Source organism: Globicephala melas, chromosome 4, assembly GCF_963455315.2.
Source record: "Globicephala melas chromosome 4, mGloMel1.2, whole genome shotgun sequence".
NCBI lineage: Eukaryota > Metazoa > Chordata > Mammalia > Artiodactyla > Delphinidae > Globicephala > Globicephala melas.
In genome coordinates, this window is record NC_083317.1 from 5278506 (window position 1) to 5302727 (window position 24222).

At 47.6% G+C, this 24222-nt stretch overlaps 1 protein-coding gene across 6 annotated transcripts in view; it reads left to right on the forward strand.

Moving 5' to 3' along the window:
* The window catches only part of DSCAM (DS cell adhesion molecule), a 752061-nt gene that overhangs the window by 595185 nt on the left and 132654 nt on the right, over positions 1-24222 (forward strand). For 5 of the 6 annotated variants that reach the window (XM_030835449.2, XM_060297784.1, XM_060297782.1 and 2 more), the window contains exons 12-15: positions 4392-4588; positions 5587-5683; positions 6291-6419; positions 15296-15463. In XM_030835449.2, the coding sequence (XP_030691309.1) occupies positions 4392-4588; positions 5587-5683; positions 6291-6419; positions 15296-15463 (591 nt within the window). The remainder of the gene's footprint in view (positions 1-4391; positions 4589-5586; positions 5684-6290; positions 6420-15295; positions 15464-24222) is intronic. The other variant, XM_060297786.1, reaches the window with a different exon arrangement.

The following is a 24222-nucleotide window of genomic DNA, read 5'->3' on the forward strand; positions in this document are numbered from 1 at the left end:
ACTATTTCCTTTCCCATATTAGGGGAGTTTTCAACTATAATCTCTTCAAATATTTTCTCAGTCCCTTTCTTTTTCTCTTCTTCTTCTGGGACCCCTATTACTCAAATGATGGTGTTTTTAATGTTGTCCCAGAGGTCTCTGAGACTGTCCTCAGTTCTTTTCATTCTTTTTTCTTTATTCTGCTCTGCAGTAGTTATTTCCACTATTTTATCTTCCAGGTCACTTATCCGTTCTTCTGCCTCAGTTATTCTGCTATTGATCCCATCTAGAGTACTTTTAATTTCATTTATTGTGTTGTTCATCGTTGCTTGTTTCATCTTTAGTTCTTCTAGGTCCTTGTTAACTGATTCTTGCATTTTGTCCATTCTATCTCCAAGATTTCGGATCATCCTTACTATCATTATTCTGAATTCTTTTTCAGGTAGACTGCCTATTTCCTCCTCATTTGTTAGGTCTGGTACATTTTTATCTTGCTCCTTTATCTGCTGTGTGTTTTTCTGGCTTCTCATTTTGCTTATCTTACTGTGTTTGGGGTCTCCTTTTTGCAGGCTGCAGGTTCGTAGTTCCTGCTGTTTTTGATGTCTGTCTCCAGTGGCTAAGGTTGGTTCAGTGGGTTGTGTAGGCTTCCTGGTGGAGGGGACTAGTGCCTGTGTTGTGGTGGATGAGGCTGGATCTTGTCTCTCTAGTGGGCAGGTTCACGTCTGGTGGTGTGTTTTGGGGTGTCTGTGGCCTTATGATTTTAGGCAGCCTCTCTGCTAATGGGTGGGGTTGTGTTCCTGTTTTGCTAGTTGTTTGGCATAGGTTGTCCAGCACTGTGGCTTGCTGGTCGTTGAGTGAAGCTGGGTGCTGGTGTTAAGATGGAGGTCTCTGGGAGATTTTCGCCGTTTGATATTATGTGGAGCTGGGAGGTCTCTTGTTGACCAGTGTCCTGAAGTTGGCTCTCCTACCTCAGAGGCAGAGCCCTGCCTCCTGGCTGGAGCACCAAGAGCTTTTCATCCACACGGCTCAGAATAAAAGGGAGAAAGAGTAGAGGGAATTAGTAGAAGTATGAGGAAAGAAAGAAGGAAAGGAGGGTAGGAAGGAAGGAAGAAAGAAAGAAAGAAGCAAAGAAGGAAAGAAGGCAAGAAGGAAAGAAAGGAGGGAGGGAGGGAGGAAGGAAGGAAGGAGGGAAAGAAGGAAAAAAGACAGAAAGAAAGAAGATACAGTAAAAATAAAATAAAGTATAATAAAGTTATGGAATTTACAAATTCTTATTTGAAAAAAAAAAGGGACGGATAGAACCTTGGGACAAATGTTGGAAGCAAAGCTATTCAGACAAAATCTTACACAGAAGCATACACATACACCCTCACTAAAAGAGGTAAATGGGGGAAAATCATAAATCTTGCTGTCAGAGACCACCTCCTCAATTTGGGATGATTCGTTGTCTAAAGGAGGGAAGGAAGGAAAGAAAGAAAGAAAGAAAGAAAGAAAGAAAGAAAGAAAGAAAGAAAGAAAGAAAGAAAGAAAGAAAGAAAGAAAGAAAGAAGGTAAAGTATAATAACGTTATTAAAATTAAAATTGATTATTAAGAAAAAAATGTTTAAAAAAAACCATGGACGGATAGAACCCTAGGACAAATGGTGGAAGCAAGACTATACAGACAAGATCTCACACAGAAGCATACACATACACATTCACAAAAAGAGGAAAAGGGAAAAAAATCATAGATCTTGCTCCTAAAGTCCACTTCCTTAATTTGGGATGATTGGTTGTCTATTCAGCTATTCCACAGATGCAGGGTATATCAAGTTGATTGTGGAGCTTTAATCCGCTGCTTCTGAGGCTGCTGGGAGAGATTTCCCTTTCTCTTCTTTGTTCGCACAGCTCCCAGGGCTCAGCTTTGGATTTGGCCCTGCCACTGCGTGTAGGTCGCTGGAGGGCGTCTGTTTTTTGCTCAGACAGGAAGGGGTTAAAAGAGCCGCTGATTCGGGGGCTCTGGCGCACTCAGGCCGGCGGGGAGGGAGGGGCACGGAGTGCGGGGTGGGCCTGCGGTGGCAAAGGCCGGCGTGACTTTGCACCAGCCTGAGGCGAGCTGTGCGTTCTCCCGGGGAAGTTGTCCCTGGATCCCGGGAACCTGGCAGTGGCGGGCTGCACAGGCTCCGCGGAAGAGGGGTGTGGAGAGTGACCTGTGCTCGCACAGAGGCCCCTTGGTGGCGGCAGCAGCAGCCTTAGCGTCTCCCGCCCGTCTCTGGGGTTCGCGCTTTTAGCCGCGGCTCGCGCCCGTCTCCGGAGTTCCCTCAAGCAGCGTTCTTAAACCCCTCTCCTCACGCACCAGGAAACAAAGAGGGAAGAAAAAGTCTCTTGCCTCTTCGGCAGGTGCAGACTTTTCCCCGGACTCCCTCCTGGCTAGCCGTGGTGCACTAACCCCTTCAGGCTATGTTCAAGCCTCCAACCCCAGTCCTCTCCCTGCGCTCCGTCCGAAACCGAAACCCGAGCCTCAGAGCCTCAGCTCGCTGCCCCGCCTGCCCCGGCGGGTGAGCAGACAAGCCTCTTGGGCTGGTGAGTGCCGGTCGGCACCGATCCTCTGTGCGGGAATCTCCCCGCTTTGCCCTCCGCACCCGTTGCTGTGCACTCTTCCGCGGCTTCGAAGCTCCCCCCTCCGCCCCCCGCAGTCTCCGCCCGCGAAGGGGCTTCCTAGTGTGTGGAAACTTTTCCTCCTTCACAGCTCCCTCCCACTGGTGCAGGTGCCGTCCCTATTCTTTTGTCTCTGTTTTTTCTTTTTTTTCTTTTGCCCTACCCAGGTACGTGGGGAGTTTCTTGCCTTTTGGGAGGTCTGAGGTCTTCTGCCAGCGTTCAGTGGGTGTTCTGTAGGAGTTGTTCCACGTGTAGATGTATTTCTGGTGTATCTATGGGGAGGAAGGTGATCTCCGCGTCTTACTCTTCCGCCATCTTCCTTCTCTCATGTTTTAAAAATATCTTTAAACGTTTAGTGTATGATTATTTCAGGTTCTGTGTCTGGGAATTCTAGCATCTGAAGTCTTCGGCGGGTGCTGATTCTCAACGAGAGTAGATTGTTTCCTCATGTGTTTTATATTTTTGTTTTGTGAGTTCATGTTTAGAGAAGGTTTATCTGGGAGAATCTCAGTGAGCCTGGATAAAGGACCCATCCTTCTGGAGTGTGTTTTTGTTTGCTTTTGCTGGATTCCTCAGGCCCATTACCAAACTAGGGTCGCCATCACATCAATCCTTTAGCAGGAGTTTGACTCCAAACTTATGTAGAGTCAGACCAGCTACAAATGCTCAAGGGAGATGGTTTTTCTTCATTCGCAACACAAGCCAAGGCAGTTTGCTTCTCCCTTTGCCATCGTGCGGTCTTATGTATTGACTGTTTTTTGATGATTGGCTTGCTCCTAGGATAGAGCCCTCTGAGGAGCTCTGCATGGAGGTTTCCCTTTTATCACCTGCCTCACAGGCAGTCAAAGCACCAGCACTGTAATACCTGGGGCCTTGTTTCTGGCTCCTGGGTTTTCTCTCACTTTCTTATAAAGTTAGTATGCATTTAAAAGGTGTTTGTTACACACTGTCCAGCATTTCTAGGTGGTCTGTGGCATGGGCCTGGCGCCTCATGTCTCCTGGAATATTGCCCAGGATGGGAGTCTATAGATGGATTTTGAGGTGGAGAGAGGGAACTGGACAAGTTTCACAAATAAAGGTTCCTGTTCTCTCAATGCATCGGGATGAGATTCCCTGCTATAAACGATGGGAGAAGGATAGGTCCATGGTTTCCACGTGACTGTAAAAGTTTGTGCCAGCCGTGGGATGGGATGTCGAGAGGTCACTTCAGGGACTGGTTAGCAACAGCCAGGGCTCCATCTCAGTTGACTAGCAAGGTTTCGTTCCCATAGCTGACAAGGAGAGTTAGAAATGTAGGAGATTACAGAAGGAGTGTAATTCTCAATGGAAGCCCCCTTTCCCATCCAATAAGCAAGTCACATCATTGTCCTGTGTGTTCTAGGGGATGTGGGTCTGCCATCCACAGGGATTGGAAGAGAGTAACACTGCACGAGTATGAAACCACAGGGCAATTTCTGCTTAAGGCTCATTTAGTCCAGTTTCATTTTTCTGCCACCTTCCAACTATCTTGATCATGATTCTTGCTCAGCAGTTTCCTGAATGCATTTTATTTCAAAGAAACACCTCCTCGGGAATTCTCTGGAGATCCAGTGGTTAGGATTCTGCGCTTCCACTGCCAGGGGCCCGGGTTCCATGCTCCCTGGTCAGGGAACTAAGATCCCACAAGCCGCGCAGTACAGCCAGAAAGCAAAAAAAAAAACTGAGCTGCGTGTTAAGGTGGGGGAAGCCGAGAACCCTGCTTTGCCGAGTAAGTTGTGTCGTTTTTGGGTTTTCAGTTCCTGCAATGATTACGTCCTATCCAAACACCACCCTGGCCACTCAGGGTCAGAAGAAGGAAATGAGCTGCACGGCCCATGGCGAGAAGCCTATCATAGTCCGCTGGGAGAAGGAGGACAGAATCATTAACCCCGAAATGGCCCGCTATCTCGTGTCCGTCAAGGAGCTGGGAGAGGAGGTGATTTCCACTCTGCAGGTAAAACATGACAAACATGGCAGATGAGAAGCTACCTTCATGGGCAGAATAAGCCTGTCTTTTCACATAAGTCGGTGCATGTGGGTAGCCAATAGCAAATCAGCTTTTGAAACATCTACGAAGCACTGTCTCTCCCCCTTCCCATAATGGGATTGCTGAGTAGCCTGCCAAAATAGTGCCTTATCATACGTAAAATTGTTAAGAGTAAAATTATTGGGAACATGGCAGGGAACCCAACCGTAATAATAAAAAGAAAGAGAGAAACCGAGTCTTTTAATGACAGTTAATCCTGGCGGAATGACAGCGTATGTTGCGCACATGTTTTAACTTCCTGTAAAAAGAAAAATTAGATGGGTTCTTGGACAAAAAATATTATAAGAAAAATATTTTGATTCTTGGGGGAAAACCCAACATAAAAAAGTACTGCAGTCTCTTAGAACTTTCAGCACCACTGGCAGTTAGCTGGGTGATTCTTTTAATATGGGGGAGAAACGATGCCGTAGGACACACATGGAAAGAAGAAGTCCTGTGTTTGAAACGCTAATATTGATTCACTCCCAGGGTCCAATCCTGGAGTCCTGGGAGACCAAACCTTTATTGCGGTGTTTATAGATCTGTTTTTTCAGGCAGGGCTGCTTTGAATGCTTTAAAAATCCACTATGAGATTTAAAAAAAAAAGTATATGGGGAATATATATCAACCTGACCGTGCATCCTACGTTAAATTACACATCCAATTTCACAAGCTGGCAGCTGACGTGGAACGTCTACATTGCCTCTATCCATCTGCACATTTACAATTGTGCTGAAATAATTTGCTCTCAGAATTGTGTGTCCCTGTGTGTGTGTGTGTGTGTGTGTGTGTGTGTGTGTGTGTGTGCGCTTGGGGCTGGGAGGAGGGTGAGAGTGGAGAGAAGCGTTTTACAGCCAAAAGCCCTTGAGTTGTTCCCTCGCTCCGTTCTACTGGGTAAGACGGATTTCTCTCTGCTTTACGCATAGATTTTGCCAACGGTAAGAGAAGATTCTGGCTTCTTCTCCTGTCACGCTATCAATTCTTATGGGGAGGACCGTGGAATAATTCAGCTCACAGTGCAAGGTAGGATGGACATAGCCTAGGGGAGAAACACGGCTGTTTCAGGACAGTAAGTGTGTGCCCAGGCTTGGGAACCTGTGTGGCCTCAGCTTGACGTGTCACAATTCCAAGTCCTCGGAAAACTTTGAATCTGTACAAAGTGGGTGCTAAAGCACCATTTTGCAGATCTCATGATTATGTCAAGATGCAGCCCCAAAACACAGGGGACAAAGTTCGTAAAGGAATTGGGTTTGGATGACTGGGCAGCCCTGATAGTGTGCCTTTCTTGCTCAATTTTAGGGATCCTTATACTAGACGATCCGAATGAAAGTTTAATATCTGGGGCCAAAATAGTTTTTGAGTTAATAGATCCCAAGCCAGACCAGAAGGGTGACACTGAAATCTCCCATGTTTGGTCCAGCTTTACAAGTGCTGTGAAAACTGGCAGATTTGAAAAGTGAAAATTTTCCATCCTCAAAAGGGATTGGGGAAAAAAATACTTCCAGGTAAAAAAATCGTCTGCCCATGTCAAATGCTGACAAAGCTTTTGTGAGTCACCCTCAGCTTTTCCACTAGCGTCTGTGCCTGAACAATATCTGAACTGATCCCGGGTTTCCTGTTGACTGCACAGAGCCTCCAGACCCTCCTGAAATTGAGATCAAAGATGTGAAGGCACGTACAATCACCCTCAGGTGGACCATGGGATTTGATGGAAACAGCCCCATCACGGGCTATGACATTGAATGCAAAAATAAATCAGGTAAGTCCTTGATTTCCTCCGACTTCATTTCCACTTCAGAAAGCCCTTTTATTTTTTGCCTTTCGAGTGGATTTTACCTGTAAGAAGAACCTGGACTCTGGGAAACTCAGAGGGGGCTCTTTTTACCAGTTTGTCTCTTTCCTTGCACGAAGTACACCCACGTTTCCTAGGGTGGGAATGGTTTTCTGTCGAGATGGCTTCGTTGGGTCAGCTCTGCCTCTTTTCTCTTTGAACCAGCAGGACCTCTATGTGATTGCTCCCTGTGGCCACTTTGGCACTGTCGCCACCGATGGCCGCATGGGCTGCTGCCGACCCGACCTGGCCCCTGTCATTATTTTTTCTACCTCCCTGGCTTCCCTTTGCTTCCCTCGTGTCCGAATCCCTGAGTACCAGCTGTGTTCAGTGTCTGTGGGCTGAGCCGAGTGGTGGTGGTTTGCGCAGAGGGCCACGTCTTCTCCAGATGGGCTCTGACCCTGCAGGGCCCTCCTGGATGTGCAGGGACAGGCCATGGGCCCGAATGTGGGCCAGCACTCCTGTGCTTCCTCTGCGCCAGCAAGTGGCCGGCCCGCAGGGAGTTCGGACATGAAACAGACCCACAGCTGTCAGGACCACGCCAGGCCTGCCTGTTGATCGCCTTAAAGTGACAATGACAAGGTCACTTGGAACATTAGGACCCATCAGGCCGAGGGTAGGGTACCACCGCTGTGGCTCCTGGTCTGGACTTTGACACAAAAGAGACGAGGAATTCTAGCAGCATCAGCACGTGAAGGGTTGACAGAACCGCAGAGGCCAGGAAAGTGACCTTGCTTCTCACTCTCCGGGCACCGTGTATTACTTCAGAGCACGCTGTCGTGATCCACTTAGTATCTTTGGAGCAGACGCTGGAGTAAAAAATTAAGCTGGAGGCAGCTGGAAAGGCAGGTCAGGAGGGAGGAAATGTTTCAGTACGAGTGGGCAAGGGGCAGAGCAGGAGGATGTGTGAGACGGGAGTAGGAAGCAAGTCCAGAAAAAGCCTAAGGGGTGGGGCTTAAGGAAAGCAACTCATGGTGATGAAAACAACTTGTATCAAACCAAGACTAGAGGTTACAGCAATGGTGCTTGAGGCTGGTGATAAGTCACGGGCTGGAAATGCGTAAAAAAAGACGTCAGAGGAGGTGAAATGGCTTGGCTTTTTCCCCTGAGCCGCAGCCAGAGACCTGGAAGTGAGGTGATGCTTACATGGGACCTGAGGAAGCCTCCTGAGAGGAGCACAGCAGCTGCAGTCACACTGTCCCCTAGAAATGTGGCAGGTCCACTGCAGGTGGAGGTGAAGGATGCCCCTTGAGCAAGCTGAGGGCAGTGTTGGTCCCAACAGGGATCTTTCAGGAATCAGGACCAACGGGCTTGCCCAGGGTCAAAGGAAGAGAGGAGGCGTTGCCTTCGTTCTAAGCAAATAAGGTCAGGATGGAACCCAAGATTGAGAAGTTCTGAGATCCAGGTCTTGAAGTAAAGGAAGTGCTTCTTAGGTGAGACCAACGTGTTCTCTTGGAGAACAGCCTGGAAACTGATGGCAACAATGAGAACTCAGCAGAAACACAGACGTGCATGATGCGGACCCTCTGCAGAGTCCTCAGAGGGAGGGACAGACCCCACCAGGCTCTCTGGCTGGGCACTGACCGAAGGACTGTGTGTCTGGGAGCTAGTGCCCATGCAGTCTCTCAGGGGAGCAGCTCGGTGCCTCCCTGACTTCAGGGCATCAGTCATTTCCAGGTGCCGGTGACGGTCCAGTGGTGATGGTCCAGTGGCTCCTCAAAGGGGTTTGCGGCCCAGCCTGTCCTGGCTCAGCTGTGGCCCTGTCTCTTACCAGCTGTACCCACCCCAAACCATCCTCCTCTGTGAGATGGGCTCCCACAGCATCACTGCGACAAGGGTCCCTCAAAGGCTGCCCTCCCGTTCCTGGACCACACAGTTACTATGGTTACTCCCACCTGATACTTAGACGCCACTCCTCGTGTTACCTCCACAGGGACTCATCCCTGGTCCACATTCAAGGCCAGGCCTCCCTCTCATGTGCTCCTACAGTCTCTCCCCTTCCTTTCCTGGCAGGTGTCATCATGTGTGATCATGTATTTAACTCTGTATTTGTTTTTCAAATTTATCAATATTTTCTTTTATTACATCTGGGTTTTGAGTTAAGTTAGAAAAGTTGTTCTCTACCTCTGGCCATAAAATAATTCAGCCCCTTTTCTTCTAGTACTTCATGTTGTTTCTTTCCCTCTCTTTTCAAGATTTAGATCTCCAAACCATTTGGAGTTTACTTTTCCGTATGCTGGGAGAGATGGATCTAGTTTTATCTTTTCCAAAATGGGTCTTCTGTTGCCCCAACATCATTTATTAAAAGGTCCACCTTTTCCCAGTGATTTCAGATGCCACCTCTATCACATACTAACTTCCCATATGTACTTGAGTCTATTTCTGGACTTTCTATTCTACTCCATTGGTTTATCTATTAATGCACCAGTACCAGACCATTTTAATCACAGAGGCTTTATGTCTTAATATCTAATAAGACTAGTCCACCCTTGTAACTTTTCCTTTCCAGTATTTTCTTAGTTTTCCATATATAACTTTAGGATCAACATGTTTAGCTCCATAAAGGCATGTTTTTGTTATTGTTAATGAGATCACATTAAATTTGTTTATTAGCTTAACGGAGAACTGACATTTTTATGACATTGTGGGTTTACCTGGTCCATCAAAAAATATGTGAAGTTCTAAGCCCTGGTACTGCACAGTGTGACCTAGTTGGGGAATGGGGTCAGACAGCTGTGACTGATGATTATTAACATGTCAGCCCTACCAGACTGGGAGCTCTTTGGAGTGTGCTGAGCCCTGCCCAGTTCCCCTGGACCTAGCACAGGCCTAACATGTGTCAGCACTTCACAGATATTTGGTGAATTCTCATTGAGAAGGGAATGCATTTACAACTCACCGTCTGGCACATAGCAAACGTGTAATAAATGCAGCTTTTAGTATTGCTCCAGCGTGCACCAAAATGCTTACACGTAAAAGGCCTCTAGGACCATCTGTGTTTGTTTAACTACTTGCTACCCATTCAGGATCCTCAGTGTCTCCCACGTCTCCTGTAAGTTTCCCAAAGGCAGGGACTCTGATTCAGTGCTTCCCCAGCACTTAGCACAGTGCCCGCCACATAAGACGTGCTCAGTAATACTTGTGGCATTTAATTTACGTGCAGTCCAAACCTAAGAATTACGTTTATCGCCAACAGATTTTCAAATGTGTAAGCTGATGGGACTGTACAGAATTAAAGCAGGAAAGCTCCTTATCTGTGAAGCTGGGGATGGTCAGAATCAAGGGATACATTTCCATCCTTCTACTCCACACACACACACACACACACACACACACACACACACACACACACACACACACACACAGCCAAGCTCATGGCTAAGGCATTCTTGCAGTTCTGGAACCCAGCAGTCTGAGGGTCAGAATGAGCACCTCGGGGGTACTTGGGGAAAAGCCCATGGACAGGTAGCCATGGCTTGAGGTCTCCACCAGGACCTCCATCACTTTCAGTTTGAAAGGCCTGGGAGGAAGGAGTGATCAGTAGCAGGCAGGAATCACAGTCACTGCTGTAGGAAAAGTGTTAGCATTTTCATGTGTTAGTTGCTTCCTCAATAAGTTTTGGGTATATAAACAGTACAGCCATAATTTAAGTGAGTGCAATTTATAGGCAGAGTACATAGAAACTGATCCTTCAAGTTACAGCTTAAATGTCACCTCCTCCAGGAAGCCTTCCCTGACTACCCAGTTTATGGCATGCCCTTTCTCTACTCATAGAGCACCCTGTTTGCCTTGGAACATTTGGTGAGCTTGTGACTGTTTATTTAATAGCTGTCTCCTGTGCTGAGTAGTTGTCCCCCTGAGGGATCTAGTGACCCCTCAGGGTAGGTACTACATCTGAGGAACCCTGTGCTATGTCCTTGCATCACCTACAGTGACCAGCACACATAATAGACTTGTAAGAAACATTTTTTTTACTGGTTAACTCTCAACCTGAGTTTTAGGCAATGAAATCATCCCCCTAAAAGATGCTTTCTTCCACTTTTTGTTAATTTGCTAAGAACACAATGTATGACCACATTCCTAGCAAAGTGGGTCCCTGCAAGCGATCCTTCAGGCTATGCTTGACCAACCCCAGCAATGGAAAGTCACCAGCCCGAGAAAGCACGATTCTGCCTCGGGCCAGCCAGGATTATTAGATATTCTTACATTTCTTGCACCTGAAGCCAATGGCCCTCTTCCCACCGCCTAAGCCCTTTTGGCAAATGACATCCCTTCCAGGATATGAAAACAGATGATGCTCCTTAATTTTCCATTTGCCAAGAAAGACAAAACAGCCCAATTCCTTTGCTTGTATCTCCAGTGATCATCTCCTGGCCCACTTGCTCTGATCAGGCCCCGTGGCAACAGCCCTGGTGTCATCTGACCGGGCACAGACGCAAAGGAGCCTTCGCCTCCCTCATTTGGAATGTTCAACTTTCTCCGTGGAGCCCCAATCCCATGGGTTGCTTTGTCTGCCACATACTAAGATCCTAGTGGCCACTGCTTCTCCTCCAGATGGACACCAAGAACCCCTTTCCATCCCCTTCCAGCACCTTGTCCCCCGTGCACGGCTGGCCGATGCTGTCCAGTGCATCTACTTCCTTCTCCTCTTGGAAGGCAGGCCGCCTGTCCCCACGTCTCCTCTGGGCTGCCTCTGTCCTTCTCCTCAGGGCCTCACTGACCGGGCCTAGCTCCTTTGCACACCTCCCTTCTCCTCTCTCAGGCCCCCTTCCCCATTTCACCAAGGCTTCTTCTCCATGGAGAGCAAGAAGCAGAAGCGGCTTCCCCTGGGTCCCGATGCCTCCCTTCTCTTGCCCAACACCGCAGGTCTCATCCTTCTCTGAGCTGCCTCTTCATTGCACTTCTTTTGTATAATTTTGTCTCTCAAACTTTGGGCCACCCTCACTCTTTCAGGCCTCTAACGACCCTTCTGCAGATCAAGTTCACCCTCTTACATTTGTCCTTGACGATCTGCCCATCCTCCTGACTCGGGGTGTCTGACGCCCAAGCTGGGCTCACCAGCAAGCACCCAGTACAACCACACCGCTCCTGGGGGCTTCCCCAGTCCTTCCCATGGGGGATGATTGGGATTTCAGAGGCAGGGAGGCCATTCTGAGCTTCCTCATCCTTTTCACCACTGGTCTCTCCAGGGCACATCATGGAATCCTACCTACTTTTTCATCAGATGCTTCTGACATCTCCTCTCTAAACCAAGGGACGAATCTGACCGTGCACAGCTCTCCCACCCTTAGCTCCTACAAACGCAGAGGACTTACAATAATTCTTGGCAAAGTTCCCCTCCCTTGCACTTGACCCAGCTCTCTGCATTGATCCTCCTTGCCAGGAAGCCAAGTTAAAAGTTCGTCAGAGGTTTTCATCTAAGCACATGAGACTTCCAGCAGATACCTGGAAAGTTGAAATCCAGTCTCATCCATCAAGCATCCTGCAGAGACTATGTGAAGGTTGTGTGCTGCGGGAAGACGGCCTAGAACGTGGGGAAAACACGGGTGAGGTCAAATCCCAGCCCCACTTCTCACCAGCTCGATAACAGGGTCCGAGTTTCTTGACCTTCACAATGAAAATAAAAACCCCTACTTCACCAGAATGTTGTAAGAACCCAGTCGAATAAAGCAGTCTGTCCAAACGCTAGCTGTGCATCAGAATGACCCAGAGAGAGAGGTTTTTTAAAGCACGGATTTGGGGGGCACCACCCCCAGAGATTCTGAGTGCGTGTGTCTGAAAGCACTGAGGCGTCTCTGATGTACCCACAAATTTGGCAACTGCAGAAGTCACCTTTGTAAAATGCCTAGAGCAGCGCCCAGAGAGCAGATGCTACGCCAGCGCCTGAGTTCCCTCTGCTGCTGGCTTTTCTCCGACCGCTGCCTTGACTTCTGCCACAAACCCAGTGTCTGCTCTTCTCCCCAAGGCTGAGCTCCGTGGCTCACAGCTCAGATTCCCCTTCCCTCTGACTCCCAGTTGGGGGGCGCAGTGGCAGACACAGAGGACGATTCGGAAGGATCCTGCGGAAGCACTGTTCTGTGTGCACAACTTCCGTCAGGGGCCCTGTTCTGAGGTCTCAGCCCTGTCTACACCCCAGAAACTCTGTTCCTCTCCTTTGGCCCTCCTGGCCCCGATAGGGAGATGCTCACCACCCTTACTAGGTGCCGGGAACCTCAGCATCCCCTGTGAGTCCCTTTAACCCAGCCCACACCGCGGTAAAGATGCCCAGTAAACGATCTTCTTCGTGTGACTTATAAACCTTCCTCGATGCTACATGTGCTCGCTGTGTCTAGAAACCACCCTCCCCTTCCTTCACTGGGTAAGGAGACCTGTAGTCCGTCCTCACAACCATCCTATTCCTCTCCCTGCTCTCCCCGTCCGTGCTTGCACCCTCCGGCTCTCGGATGTCCAGGCGTTGCCTTTCTGCTTGCGACTTCCTCGTCCTAAGAAGTTTCTTTACTTCACCTACGGTGTATTCTTGCTAGTTTTATTCATATCTCAATCTGCAGTTTCATTTTCCCAAGTGTCAGGATCTCTCTGGGACTGTTTCTAATGTCCGGTGTTGTATTCTCAAGCACACTTCGTTCCTAATCCGTGACCTGCCCATTTGCACGTCAGCATCTGAGATCAGATGTAGCATTTTTTGTCCCTTTCCAGGCTCTTCTCCTGGGTAGCCAGTGCCCTGTTTGTATTCTTCTTTTGATGCCATATCACTTGCTAGAGTGTGTTTGGAGATTTAACTAGGCTTTCTTCTTCTTCGTTCAGTTACTTTTAAACACTTCGGGATAACCCATTCTTTCTCTTTTTCAACCTTTTCATCTTTAGCCAAACAATCTACCCTTCAGTCGTGAGTCGTGATCATGGGCATCATCTTTTTCTTTCAAAGTCTAACCATTGCAAGAAAAGAAGCTGAAAACAGAGCCTGTTCTCCAAGGACCACTCACTTCCTGCCTGAGACCCCTGCCTTGGTCACTCCCCACAGGCTATTCACATGACTTCCTTGGCAGGAGGACGAGGTGGGCGGTAGCCATCACTACCTCCCTGCAGGCTCTCAGCCACGTCGCAGACACGCCCTTGGGGAGGATGGCCCTTCTCCATAGCTCAGTCAGTTGCAGAAGCCTCCATAATGGCCTGGGCAGAACCGTCAACGCCTGCAAGTGTCAGGTTCCTCCTGGGACTGGTGAGCAACTGTCTCTGCATCTTGCAGTCTGGGGTTCCTCTCTGTTGTCTCAAGCGTCTTCTCCAGAAGGCCTGGCTTTCTCTTTGTGGGACAAGACTCCTATTTATACGAGATTCCATTGGTATGGAATTTCCTCCTGTCATGTGTCCTCTATTGAATCCTATCCTTCTGTTCTTCCACCGTTCGTTATTCTGCAGCATCTTCTCTTCTTATGTCAACGTTCTTCCATCTTCAGTCTTCTGGACTCAAATGGTACTTTTGCTTTTAGTTGGAATACTAGTTGTTAGTTTCCATTAGGCTCCATTCCCTGTTACATGAGAACACTCAAAGTCATACCTGAAGCTACGTATTCCTTCTGCAAGTCCAGACAACCTCTTGCCCTTATGATGACCTTTGGACAGAGCAGCCCTCTGAACTTCCATGGTCATCATTAATGTGGAAAGGGAGTGGGGTCATTCCAAGGGCCCAGAGGTCTGTATGTTTGCCATTTATTTATTCATCTATGAAACATGCGTTTATTATTTGTCGGGCTTTGTGTGAGCACTGGGGATGCAGCAGTGAACATGGCCAGCGTGGACCATGCCCTCATGGGACTTAGAATCCAAGAGGGAACACAGACTCTCAGTGAAATTCTTACAAGTGTGATGAGCACAGGGGAGCAAGTGCAAGGGGATCCTGGGGTGGGGTGGGAGGGTGAGAGTATAGAAACATCCTCTCTGCCACCATCTCAGGGGCATCTTGGTTCTTCCACACCCAACATCATCTCTTGACCCCCACCCCTGAGCAGCACCTGCCCAAACTCTTTATGAAATAAGAACCACTTGTTGACGTGCTCATCACGGGTTGAAGCTCTAAAGCCAGCAGGTGCACCACTGTCATGGATTTAATGATAACTCTTTGTATGAGGCATATGCTACCTTTCAAATTAGCTGTGGTTGAAAAATAATTCCTACAATAAAGGATTGGAGACAAAATGATTTCAAAAATTAGAATTGAGAAGTACGTTTGATAACCAGTATTCATGCTGGAGAGTGAGTGAGATGAGTTTTTATGTATTTTTATGTGTTTCATTTTTACCACTCTCCTTTTGGAGAACAAGGGGTCTGACGTGGCTAAAGGCTTTGCTGGCTTTCAAATACCTTTTAGAACCAGGGATTTTTTTTTCTTTTGGGTGGAAGGTTGTCCCAGCTGTGCTTTCTTTTATTATCTTGTACAATGAGTGCTTGAAAGTAGCTGTTTTTCACTTTACTGGCATGAGCTCCCCCCACTTCTATTTTCCTCTGCGATTTCGGCCAGGAGGTCTGTTGTGTTGCCTTGGACAAAACTCCCTGGACCCAGCTGCCCACAGCCTCCGTCCCCCTCAGTGTGGGTAACGGGTGTGTGGTGTCACACCCCCTCTGACGGCCAGCCCGTGGGAACACTGGCAGCATTGCATTAAGAATTCACTTTGAGTTGTCACTTTTTTTTCTTTTCTTCTTCCTTTTTTTGTTTTTTTTTTTTTAAATTCCTACTTGGGAACTTTCAAAGGCAGAGGGAAAAAACTCACATCTCTATCTCTTCTTTTTTGAAAAACAAAACCCCAAAGACTCCTGGGATTCTGCTCAGAGAACCAAAGATGTTTCCCCTCAGCTGAACTCGGCCACCATCATTGACATCCACCCTTCCTCCACCTACAGCATCCGAATGTACGCCAAGAACCGGATTGGCAAGAGTGAGCCCAGCAACGAGCTGTCCATCACCGCAGACGAGGCAGGTACGTCTGACCAGCGGGGGCCCAGGGCTGGGAGCTGGCCTGCGGGACTCAGATGGTTAATGCAGGGTCAAGCTTTGATGGCTGCTCTCCATAGCTCTGCGCCCCATCAAAAACACAGACGGCTCTCTGCCGCCTACTTTGAAGGCAGTGCTCTTCAAACAGGACCTAGGTCAAGGTTCTCACACCTAAGACTTAAAAGAAAGCCCTATGAGGCTAACAAGCTGGTGAGATTTAAAGAACCACGCTGTTCTTACAATCCCTTTGTCTGGTTGCGTGGAATCCAGATGGGCAGGAGAGCCGTGAGCCTGTGTCTTGCTCAGGTGGCTGTGCAGTCAGGGGATGGGGGGGGTCCCTTAACTACGAAATGGCAAGAATATTCTCTGGGTGGGGAGGGGGGAGACGGAGGCACAGGTTATTTGACTGACTAGAAATGTCACTATCTCTGTCATCAAGAGTATCGCACTTTTTTCCTATTACAAAGTATTTCTTATTGTGTTGAAGACATGGAAGGTAGAGATAGGCTTTTTGAAGACAGAACAGCTCACACAATCCTACCACCTGGCGCTACCTATGAATATGTTGATATCACACACTAAATTATTCATCACACACGCACGTGTGCATGCTCACCCACACATGCACACACGGACACACAGGGACACACACCCTTCAACAGGGAGGTTCACTCGTGGTTGCCGGGGGTGGCAATAACCTGTTCGCAGAGGACTGAGCAGTTAGGGAGTGGCAGTGCACGCTGCCTGCCAACCCATCTCCTGGCAGGACAGGAGGATGCAAGCTGCCCTAGGGCTTCTCTGGGGAAGGAAAGGTAAGGAACCATGGCCTGGCTCATCCTTTGGGGGCAAAAGAGTGTCTAGCTTTTCTTTTCCTGCCCCCAGTCAGAGCTAACCATCTAGTCCCTACTGCTGCAGGGAAGGTGGAAGCTTGGTCTCAGACCCCTAGTTCCAAAATCACCAAGAGTAGGGGGATCACCCCCAAATGTCTAAGCTTCCACAAGAGATCGCTGCATCTTTCAACGGGGGTTGTTCTTGACTCCCTTCCCACCACCTGCTTCTCTGTTACCTTCATTAATGGCACTTTGCATAGATGTCACTCTTCTGTATCTCTTGAGGACTTTCCTACAATATGTAATTCTACCTTCCACCATTTCTTTAGCAAACCCCACGTTTTTAGGTATGTCAGTTGTTTATTTTTTTATTGAAGTATAGTTGATGTACAATGTTGTTTTAGTTTCAGGTGTACAACAAAGTGATTCAGTTATACATATATGTGTGTGTCTCTCTCTCTGTGTGTGTGTGTGTGTGTGTGTGTGTGTGTATATATACATATTCTCTTTCAGATCCTTTTCCATTATAATTTATGACAAGATATTGAGAATAGTGCCCTGTGCTATACAGTAGGTCCTTATTGCTTATCTGTTTTACGTACAGTAGTATGTATCTGTTAATCCCAAACTCCTAATTTATCTCTCCCCCTCTTTCCTTTTTGGTAACCATAAGTTTGTTTTCTATGTCTGTGTGTCTGTTCCTGTTTTGTAAATAAATTCATGTGTATCATTTTTTACATTCCACGTATAAGTGATATCATATCATATTTGTCTCTGTCTGACTTACTTCACTTAGTATGATAATCTCTAGGTCCATCCAAGTTGCTGCAAATGGCATTATTTCATTCTTTTCTATGGCTGAGTAATATTCCATTGTGCATATGTACCACATCTTTTTTATCCATTCATCTGTCGATGGACATTTAGGTTGGTTCCATGTCTTGGCTATTGTGAATAGTGCTGCTATGAATATCGGGGTGTATCTTTTCGAATTAGAGTTTTCATCTTTTCCAGATATATTCCCAGGAGTGGGATTGCTGGATCATATGGTAGCTCTATTTTTAGTTATTTTGAGGAACCTCCATACTGTTCTCTATAGTAGCTGCACCAGTTTACATTCCCACCAACACTGTAGGAGGGTTCCCTTTTCTCCACACTCTCTCCAGCATTTATTGTTTGTAGACTTTTGGATGGTGGCCGTTCTGGCTGAGGTGAGGTGGTACCTCACTGCAGTTTTGATTTGCATTTCTCTTCAATTTTTCGTTATCATAAATACTAATATGATAAACATCCTTGTGATATATCTTTTCCCATTTGCAACATTATTTTTTATGTTAAATTCCAAGAAGTAGGATTGCTGGATCACAGCAAATGCAAAAATATAATCCCTTTGCTGTGCACAATCAACATGGTCCTCAAGGAAGTAGGTTAACGATTACTTTTTTTCCTGAACTGCAGATGAGTATTCATTTCTCAACTCTAGAACACATCAGTTCTTGAAAATTGTTTTCAAGGATGGGAGATAGGGTAGCGTTATGCTCCAGTCTGAGGGCGAGCCACTTTTAACCCTTGGAAACTGCGTGATTTCTCATCAGCAAAATGCACATAATGATGCCTTTCTCCTCTTTGCCGCAAACATGTTGGATAATTGAAAAAAAAATCCCAGTCTCTGAAAGTACATTGCATTGCTCAGAAATAAGTAGGAAATGAGTGTTAATAGGCTCCTGCAAAAATAGAATCTTACTTAAATATTTATGTAAACAACACACTAATTTCCTGGAATTTCATCATGCTGGGGATTTAGGGAGAATAAGCTGCCCCGAAATGAAAATTTGGGCTCAGGGCTGAGGCTTCTCCTTCCTTTTAGCCACTTTTCTGACTCTGCCCATCTCCACAACCTTCTCAAGGCAGCGATGTTTTTCCGGTGGTGCATTTCGCGCTGCTTTTCCCATCGCCATGACCAATGCAGCTGCTGTTGCTTATTCTGTCATTTCCTCTGTGATCTCCCTGAAGCTGGCAGTTGCCATGGCAGCGCTTCTCTCTCCAGCCGGGAGGCCAGGTGAAAAGCCGCTCCTGGTCACTGGTCACCAGTGTGCAGCCCACTCCCAGGCATCTCTGCAGACAGACAGATGCAGAGCCCCCTGCTTGGACCCTGGACTGGCCTTTGGGGTTTCACCTGGGTGCTGGCTTCTGGCAGCACCACAGCCCGTCTTCTACTCTTCAGATGAGCTAAGAGAGAATGCAAGGAAAGGTCAGGCTTGTGCAAAGGAAAGCCGCAAAGCAGAATTTGGCTTTGTCCTGGTGTGTAGATTTGCATGACTGAAATCAAAAAGTCATTTTTTTATGTGTGACTCACGTAAAACAGAGGGCAGCTCTCCTGACCAAAGATACCCTCTGTAGCACTGCCTGCGGTGGCCCTAGATTGTTTCTGCCACCTCCTGGCGAGGATCCCCAAAGGCACATCTTTTAGGGAGCCGAAGCCATCTCGAGAGAACTTTTTCCGGCCCTTACTGCCCCCTTTCCCTGAAGAAATGAGGTCATCATTTAAGCAGTGAGAATCCCCAGATGGAAGTTTCTGGAAGCCATAGACCCACTCGTTTTTATGGTAATGCAGTGCCCAAGTCTAGGGCACCTGAGGATGCCTCTCACTGCCTACCTGCTGAGGAAATGAGCCTGTGAGGTATAGGCCTGGGTCTTCCCCACCCTATCACTACCTTGAAGCTACACTGGACTCCCTGTGGCCAGATCAGCGATGAGCCCCCTTCCTGCCCCCTCCTCCGTGTGTGAGCTGCACCTGCCCCTGTCTGGAAGCCCTTCAAGGTCTACGCCTACTTTTCTGTGCTCTTCCTTTGAAAGCAGGCGAAACGTCTCCCCTAGTGCGGTACCTTTTCCAGTCTCCGGGATGATGTTAGTGCACCAAGTAGAATTCTTTCTGACAACAGCCTTTGAGCCATCATTTCTCCAAGGGACCATGGGCCACTCATGTTTGTACCCCTCATGTGTGTCTGACACAAGGAGACGGCTCAGTATATGTGGATGAAACGTCCTTAAACCTGCCTTACAGGACTGTCTTAGAAATACACACAATGAGCAGTGTATGGGGGGGGGGTGAGGAAAATAAATGGAGGATTAAAACCACACTGAAATTTTGAATGGCGTCATGAAGAGAGAAAAGTAGAGAAAGGCAACAGGGCAGGTCTGGAAGGCGGATAAAGAGGGAGGCAGGAGAGAGAAGGCGCACCCATCGGAGCTCTAACTAGGACCACGGGAGGCATCCCGGCTAGCGGCTGGAGCTGGGGAGGTAGCAGTTACCCTTTAGGCTAACCATAGGTCCCAATTAACCAGCATCCGTCCTTCTTGCAGTTAAGCGTTCAGCGAACTACAACCCATGTAAATTCCACTTACAACGTTCATGCTAAGAAGTTTTTGCGTTATAAAAAGAAAAAAAAAGGAAGAAGGATATGCCACAGACACTGCATGTAGCTTGCAAAGCCTAAATCTTTTTTTTTTTTTTTTTGCGGTACGCGGGCCTCTCACTGTTGTGGCTTCTCCCGTTGCGGAGCAACAGTCTCCGGACGCGCAGGCTCAGCGGCCATGGCTCACGGGCGCAGTCGCTCCACGGCATGTGGGATCTTCCCGGACCGGGGCACGAACACGTGTCACCTGCATCGGCAGGCGGACTCCCGACCACTTGCGCCACCAGGGAAGCCCAAGCCTAAATCTTTAGGATCTGTCCCTTTACAGAAACAGTTTCCAGATCCCTAACTTGGGTCTTGCCACGATGGGAATTCAGGTTTGGATTTCTGTTGTGTCATCCATCGCAAAGCTGAGAGAAGAAGGAATCACCGCCACTCATGTAGCAGCCTCAGCTAATGTTGGAAAACAGCATGGTTCCAAGTGCACAACAGTGTGGTTATTTCCAAGTGAGACTCACAAACGTATTAACAGACCCTCTGATACACTTGACCTTGGGAGATAGCCCCGGAGCACAGATCAATGTCTAGCACACCTCCCGACCCACCTCAGCAACCCTTAGCCCCCCCCCCCCCCCCCAGAGAGGAGAAGTCGAGAGAGAAAGTGGAGACAAGGTCAAGCATTAAGGAGGTTAGCTCCTAATGGATCAGAAGAGCACTGACTGCCCAGGTTTCTTTGACAGTGATCCTCATGTGACGTCCGCAGCTGACCCTCACCCATGACCGGCTTCCCCATTGGCAGCTGTGCCCCGAAGGTCACGTGTCACTTAGTGCCTGTGACCGAGTTGGGGGTGGCTGATCCCGTCACCATTTTCATGAGGACTCCGCCCGTAGAACGTGAATGTTCGGTGACGCGGGGCAAAATTCAGTGTTGAATAACTGCTGAATTTTCAGACGCATCGGAGACGGAAGGTCAGAATTAGCGAAGGGTTTTACCACAGAGAGCTGGTGGGCTTCCTTCGGGTCCGGGACTGAATGAACAGGCTTTGCATCATCTTTCATCACATTCAGAGTGGCAGCTCTGATCTAGAAGGAGAGTTTCCTGTGTGCTGAGCTGGAGGCTGCGGCAAGGGGATGTCCTGAGGGCTTAGGGATAAAAGGCATCGGCGCACAATAGACACGTGAATAGAGGGGCCCACTGGGGCCCCGTGTGGCATCATCTGTGCCCTTCAAGGAGAGAGTCCACTGCACAGGGTCTGCCGGCCGAGAAGCAAGATTGCCCGATACCCGAGCCTTCAACCACCTGCTTCTGTAATCGTCGTTCTGCTCCAGCGTCCATTTAGAGACGCTGGAAATTAAGCCTAGATAGATCACTGCCCCCTTTCCTGTTCCTCATGCTTGCTCCGTGTATTCCTGCCAGCTATCCTGGCATGTTCTGAAATATTCTGGAATTATTCTGGAATGGTTTGGAATGTCCTTCCCCGCCCCCCCGCCGCATACTTCTGTCAGGTCTTTCCTCAGTTGCATCTTCTCAATGAGTCTTACCCTGACCCCCACCACCATTTAAATGTCAGTCCCCACACCAGCTCAGGCACGCTTGGTCCCCTCCCTCCCTTCACACTCTCCTTTTTAGAAAATAGACTCTATACCATCAGCATACCATATAATTTGCTGATTTATTTTGTTTAGGATCTATAGTTTTGGTCCCTCCCACAAAGGCAGGAATAGTCGTCTGTTTTGTTCACTGCTGTGTCCCAGACACCCAGAACAGCATTTGGCACATAACAGATGCTAAATAAATAACAGTTTAAATGAATAAGCTATTTATTTGATAAATAATCATTAAATGAATTCATCCTTTCCCCATCTAGGGGTCAACTGTTCTTGGTTTTATTTTGATTTTTGCTGAACTCCCTCTTGGTCTCCTGTGTCCAGCAAAGAATACTCTGCACATTCTGTTCACCCAGGCTCTTTTTTTTTTTTGGCCGCGCTGCATGGCTTGTGGGATCTTAGTTCCCCATCCAGGGATTGAACTCGTGGAAATGAGAGCACCGAGTGCTAACCACTGGACTGCCAGGGAATTCCCCACACTGCTTCTGTCAGAGATGAGCATGTGGTTGTAGATCATGAAGTTTTCTGTCAGTCCCTGTTTTTGCCCATTTTTGCCCAGTCTCTGCCCAATTTTGGACCTGGCACATAGTAGGCCCTCAGTAAATTCCCCAAGAGGAATCAGATAGAAGTTTGGGAGTGCCTCCCACTGGGGTGGCTCATCACAGCCCCATAAGCAACTGAGCCCCAAGCCTCTGGGTGAAGCCAGGAGACCAATACACGGAGGAGAGAATAATTTGCGGGCAGAGGGGAGTGTTGAGGCTTGAGTCTCGGCGTTCCTTCCCTGCTTGGAAAGGATAGAGGACCGTCTCGGGTTTGACAGTTAGGAAGGGTCTGTCATCCCTGTATTTTCAGCCAAACAGAATTAGCAGAAGTTGTCTTGCCTAGAAACAAAATTAGGAACTGTAAATTATAGTCTTCATTTATTATTCTTTTACAGACTGAATAGTTTTGGCTTCTGTAGACATGCAGAAATTATGTATTTGGGAAAATCACATTCATCATTAATTCTTACCTCTAGCCTTCTCTTCCCACAGGAAAAATGCTAAATATTCTGCTTTAAAAAAAGAAGAAAAAACCACGCTTTCTATTTATAGTACAGCTTCAATTCAAGAGCATTAAATAAATGTTTAAATGTCAAATGTCAACACAATTTTCAAATTTAGTTAAATCAATGGAGGCCTAGTGGTTGATCTTCAACCATGTCAGCATTGGGAATTCAATCTGCCTTGGATTCTAAGTTTACAGAAATTGTCCTTCTGCAATGAGATGAGGATCCATGAAAAAAAATTACTGCGCAGGAGTTGTAAGGAAAGCACTAAAATTCTCGAAGCAGACTCATTTTTAATATCATTTTTAAAGGGTTTGTCTTATAATGTTTCAGAAACTTAGAGTAGAAATGTCAGCACCCAAACAGAAACTCTTCCTAATTATACTGGGCACCATGCCATTGTGAGTATATGGCTTACATTCTTTTAGTCTCTGTCTTTAATATAGTTTCTATCACTGTCTTTAATATAGTTTCTATCACTTTATTTTTAAGAGAGGGGAGGTCTGAGTGCATTCACGTCAGAGACCAAGCAGACTAATAAATGAATTACTAACAAATCACAGAAGTATTTATAGGCTAAGTAAAAAAGGTTTTGTGTTCTTACAAATAGTCATGTCTGTCCTGGAGTCAGGGACTGTCCCTCCACCACTACACAGGGACCTTCATAAAATACCAGACCAGACTGAAAAACCAAACTGTCCTCAGTTCACACTGTATGTTTTCTGATAGAATCAGGACATTTTTTAAACACTCTCCTAGTACCTTTGTTTATACTTATGAATATGTCTCAACGAGAAAATGAAGGCTGTGACTATTGCCTGTCATGCCCCTGAAAAGGCTGCAGCAAAGGCCAAAGGATGTGGAATGGATGGGGCCCCAACAGTGCCTTCGATTTCTAGCGAGCAGGTTCCTTGTTCAATGTGATTTAGCATAATTAAATTAAAATAATCAAGCATCAGTATAGCCGTCAGACCTCAACATAATTTTTCAAGGATTTTAATGGATGAACCACATGCTTCTCGCTGACCACAGAACTCTCGGTGTGTGAGAGAAATCTGTTCCACGTGCTTTCCTTGGATCTGTTACTGAAATGTTCCTGCATAAAGGGCTTGACCCTGTGAGCAGAAATGTGGTGCAGACGCATAACAATGATCACAATTAGCTGGATGCCAGCCTCTCCCTGGGTTACTGTTCCAGAAATTAGCTTCAGTGCTAGCACAGCCTTTTCACCTGGAGAATCGATAAATCCAAGAGGCTGCAGGACCCCTAGAAAACTAACTACCCTGTGCCCTGCTGGGGAGGGAGCACCTGGGCCAGGCGTAGATGCTGGTCTGGAGCAGGGTATCAGGGGCAGAGGCTATGTCCCCAGTGAGGAGAGAGACAGGGAGAGCAGAGAGCAGAGACATTGGGAGTCGATTTCAGGGAGGGCTTCGCTAGACTGCGGATGCAGTGCGGGCAGAAGGGAGCAGCCTGCTGACCTGACTCTCTCCCTGGTTCCTGTAAACATTTCCAGCAGCTGAGCAGACGCCTCAGTACAATGTCCCCGCTTCCCTTCAAATTCATACTTCTCAAATGTAATGAATCGTCTTTTCTGGAAATTCGACTTCCTCTCTTGCACCCTCATGTTACCATTCCCCCCCAGTCCCACCAGCCCCGACAGTGGAATTGCCCCCCACCTTTCTTCCTTCATGTGGGGGAGCAGCCCTCAGGTTTTATTACTCTACTTAGTAACAATTCCAGCATCCGCTACTTCTCTCCCGTGGTCACTGTTTATCCCCAATCCACCCAGCGACGTTTCTCCTGCAGCCATCAGAGGTCTCGTAAAGCCCTGCAATGGGACCGG